Source organism: Anoplophora glabripennis, unplaced genomic scaffold (assembly GCF_000390285.2).
Source record: "Anoplophora glabripennis isolate ALB-LARVAE unplaced genomic scaffold, Agla_2.0 scaffold786, whole genome shotgun sequence".
NCBI classification, from domain to species: Eukaryota; Metazoa; Arthropoda; class Insecta; order Coleoptera; family Cerambycidae; genus Anoplophora; species Anoplophora glabripennis.
Window position 1 is genome coordinate 59,945 of NW_019416882.1, and position 2,646 is coordinate 62,590.

General features: G+C 37.8%; 1 protein-coding gene across 1 annotated transcript; it reads left to right on the top strand.

Moving 5' to 3' along the window:
- Window positions 1–1,387: 1,387 nt before the first annotated feature.
- Window positions 1,388–2,236, top strand: LOC108911908. Its single transcript, XM_018716982.1, has one exon. It carries the CDS (start codon window positions 1,388–1,390, stop codon window positions 2,234–2,236), a length of 849 nt encoding a protein of 282 aa, XP_018572498.1.
- The last annotated feature ends 410 nt before the right edge of the window (window positions 2,237–2,646 follow it).

Below are 2,646 nucleotides of genomic sequence, written 5' to 3' on the forward strand. Positions count from 1 at the left end.
TATATGCGCCGGTAGCTCATTTATGGCTAGGTGGTGGGTAAAGTAAAAGCGTTAATTCACATCAAATAGGGAATAAACATATTATGTAATCTTAGGGTAATTTCTAGGGGGGCCAATCACTTTTAAATAAGTAAACAAATATTGATGAATGTGATGAATGTGATAAATATCAATATCAAAAATACAGATGTTTTTTTTTTATCTATTTAAAGTGTAGTTACAGACATCACGAAAGAAAACTAGAAAACATAAAATTTAAAAAACAGTTTTATTAGAAACTATTAAAACTGAAGAATGGCTACACTGATACTAGATGTGATGAAGTAAAGTAATTGGTATGAAATACACCTTCTAAATTAATCGATAAAAATGCATTAAAGTTAATACTACATTTAATAAGTATACCTAAGGTACTTGAAGGTAATATGGCCAGGGTTAGTAATATGGCCAACGAGCCACGTGTCTTAATATAATGAAATTAAATTGAAGTTATCTGTAAGTGCATTCGCATAAAGTCATCTAAAATCCAGGGATAACAAATCTGAACGCTAGGTGTCGCGCCTACTGAAGTACGAACATTAATGGTCGACCTACAAGTGTTTGCCGCTCGAGTTATAAGATTTCGCAGTGCATTTTTGTGAATTATTTCTGTGTTCAAGGTAGGTACTACTGCATTTGTGTTCAGATTGTTTTCATGCGGTATGTTACCAACATTATTGGTAACATATTTGGTTTAAATCAGTATTGCCATTACATACTCAATGCATAAATGTTGTAGGTCATATTTATCTGCACTTGGCCATATTTGTCTTCACTTACCAAGATAAACGAATTAAGTATATACCAACTTATTTTATATATTTAATCTTGTTTCTTTTTAGAGGCAAAATAAAAGATGCGACCACCAAATAACCGAATCAGAAGCCAGTGGACACAAGAAAATATGACCAAGGCTATAAACTCTGTCCGTAATGGTATGGCAGTTAACAGACCCAGCCAAACATATAATGTTCCCCGACGAACTTTAAGGCGTTATCTGGATGCCAATAAAGAAAAAAAATCTCTTCTTGGACGTAAGCCTATTCTCACTGTGGATCAGGAATCCGCACTCGCTCAACGAATCATACGGCTCTCTCAAGTCGGTTACCCTCTTACTCCTGGAGTTCTGCGTTCATGTGTGTATAAGTTTGCCAAAACTAATAATATCAAGAATCCGTTTAGAACTGAGAAGGAAATGGCTGGACGATTTTGGCTGAAGGGGTTTTTATCCAGAAATCCAGAAATTCGCCCTCGAAAAGCTCAAAATTTGAACCCCGCCCGGGCACAAAAATTAAATCCATTTACAGTTAAGGATCATTTTGTTAAATTGGAGGGTATTTTAAAATAGATGGACATCATAGATAAACCAGAGCGTATCTACAACATTGACGAAAAAGGGTGCAGGTTGTGCGTTAACCACCAGCAAAAAGTTTTGGCTCAAAAAAGTTCAAGAAGGATTCATTTCATAGGAAATGAGCATGGTGAAAATGTGACCATCGTGTCGTGTGGTAACGCTTTGGGCGTGACCATTCCTCCAGTTATTTTATTTATAGGGAAACGCATGAAACGAGAATGGAAAGACGCTTTACCACCAGGATCCGATGCATTTATGACTACAAAAGGATCTATGACAGTATCAACTTTTTGTAGTTGGCTAGAACATTTTGCCAAATATAAAGTTGCGGGTCCCTGCCTTCTTATTTTTGACGGAGCGAAATGTCATCTTGAATACAGCATCGTTGAGAAAGCAGCCGAGTTCGATATAACGTTGTATTGTCTACCCAGTAATACTACCCATGAATTACAGCCCATGGATAAGGCGGTGTTCAGGCCATTTGAGTATTATTGGGACGAAGAGGTCTTAAAATACTTATCTGTTCACAGAGGTCAGTTTATTACAAAACAAAGATTTGGAATGATTTTTTCGAAAGTTTGGGATAAAGCATTAACCCCAGCAAATATTAAATCAGGTCTTGCTGCAACAGGGATCTACCCTTTCAACAAGGATGTAATTCCTGAAACTGCCTATGCTCCGAGCACAGTTCGATGCAGCCATCCCAGATCAACCCTCAAGTCCCAGACCTTCTACATCCGGTCTCCAAAACAAAACTGCGAAAAAACAATCCTCAAATCCCAGATCTTCCACATCCGGCCTTCAAAACAAAACCGCGAACAAACGCCGAGACTCATCCGATGATAGCAGTGATACGAAATCATCCGATATAACCCTACACGACGATGATTTAAGTGACGAGAGTATTTCCGACTTTAACGAGAGGCAACGTAGAACTCTACTAAAACAGACGTATCGTTCCAGGAATTGCTCTATACGCCTGACGAAACAACAACCAAACGCAAAAGTCCACGTAAGCCGGCCCTGAATTGCCGAGCTCAAGTGTTCAAAAAATACTTGTTTCAAAAGGAGGCCATATCCAAAAAGAGTTCTTCTTTACGAAAGAAAAAAGACAATAATAATCCTACGGCATCATGGTTTTGTAATAATTTGTACGTGCACGAAGAATGCGTCGGATTGACATCAAAAGATAAATTAACCGTTTCCTTATGCCCGGATTGCGAGGATGATTAAATTTTGGTTTTACTTGTTTC

Bases quoted from the DNA above. Each gene is read 5' to 3' on its own strand.
- LOC108911908 (XM_018716982.1), top strand. From the start codon at position 1,388: ATGGACATCATAGATAAACCAGAGCGTATCTACAACATTGACGAAAAA.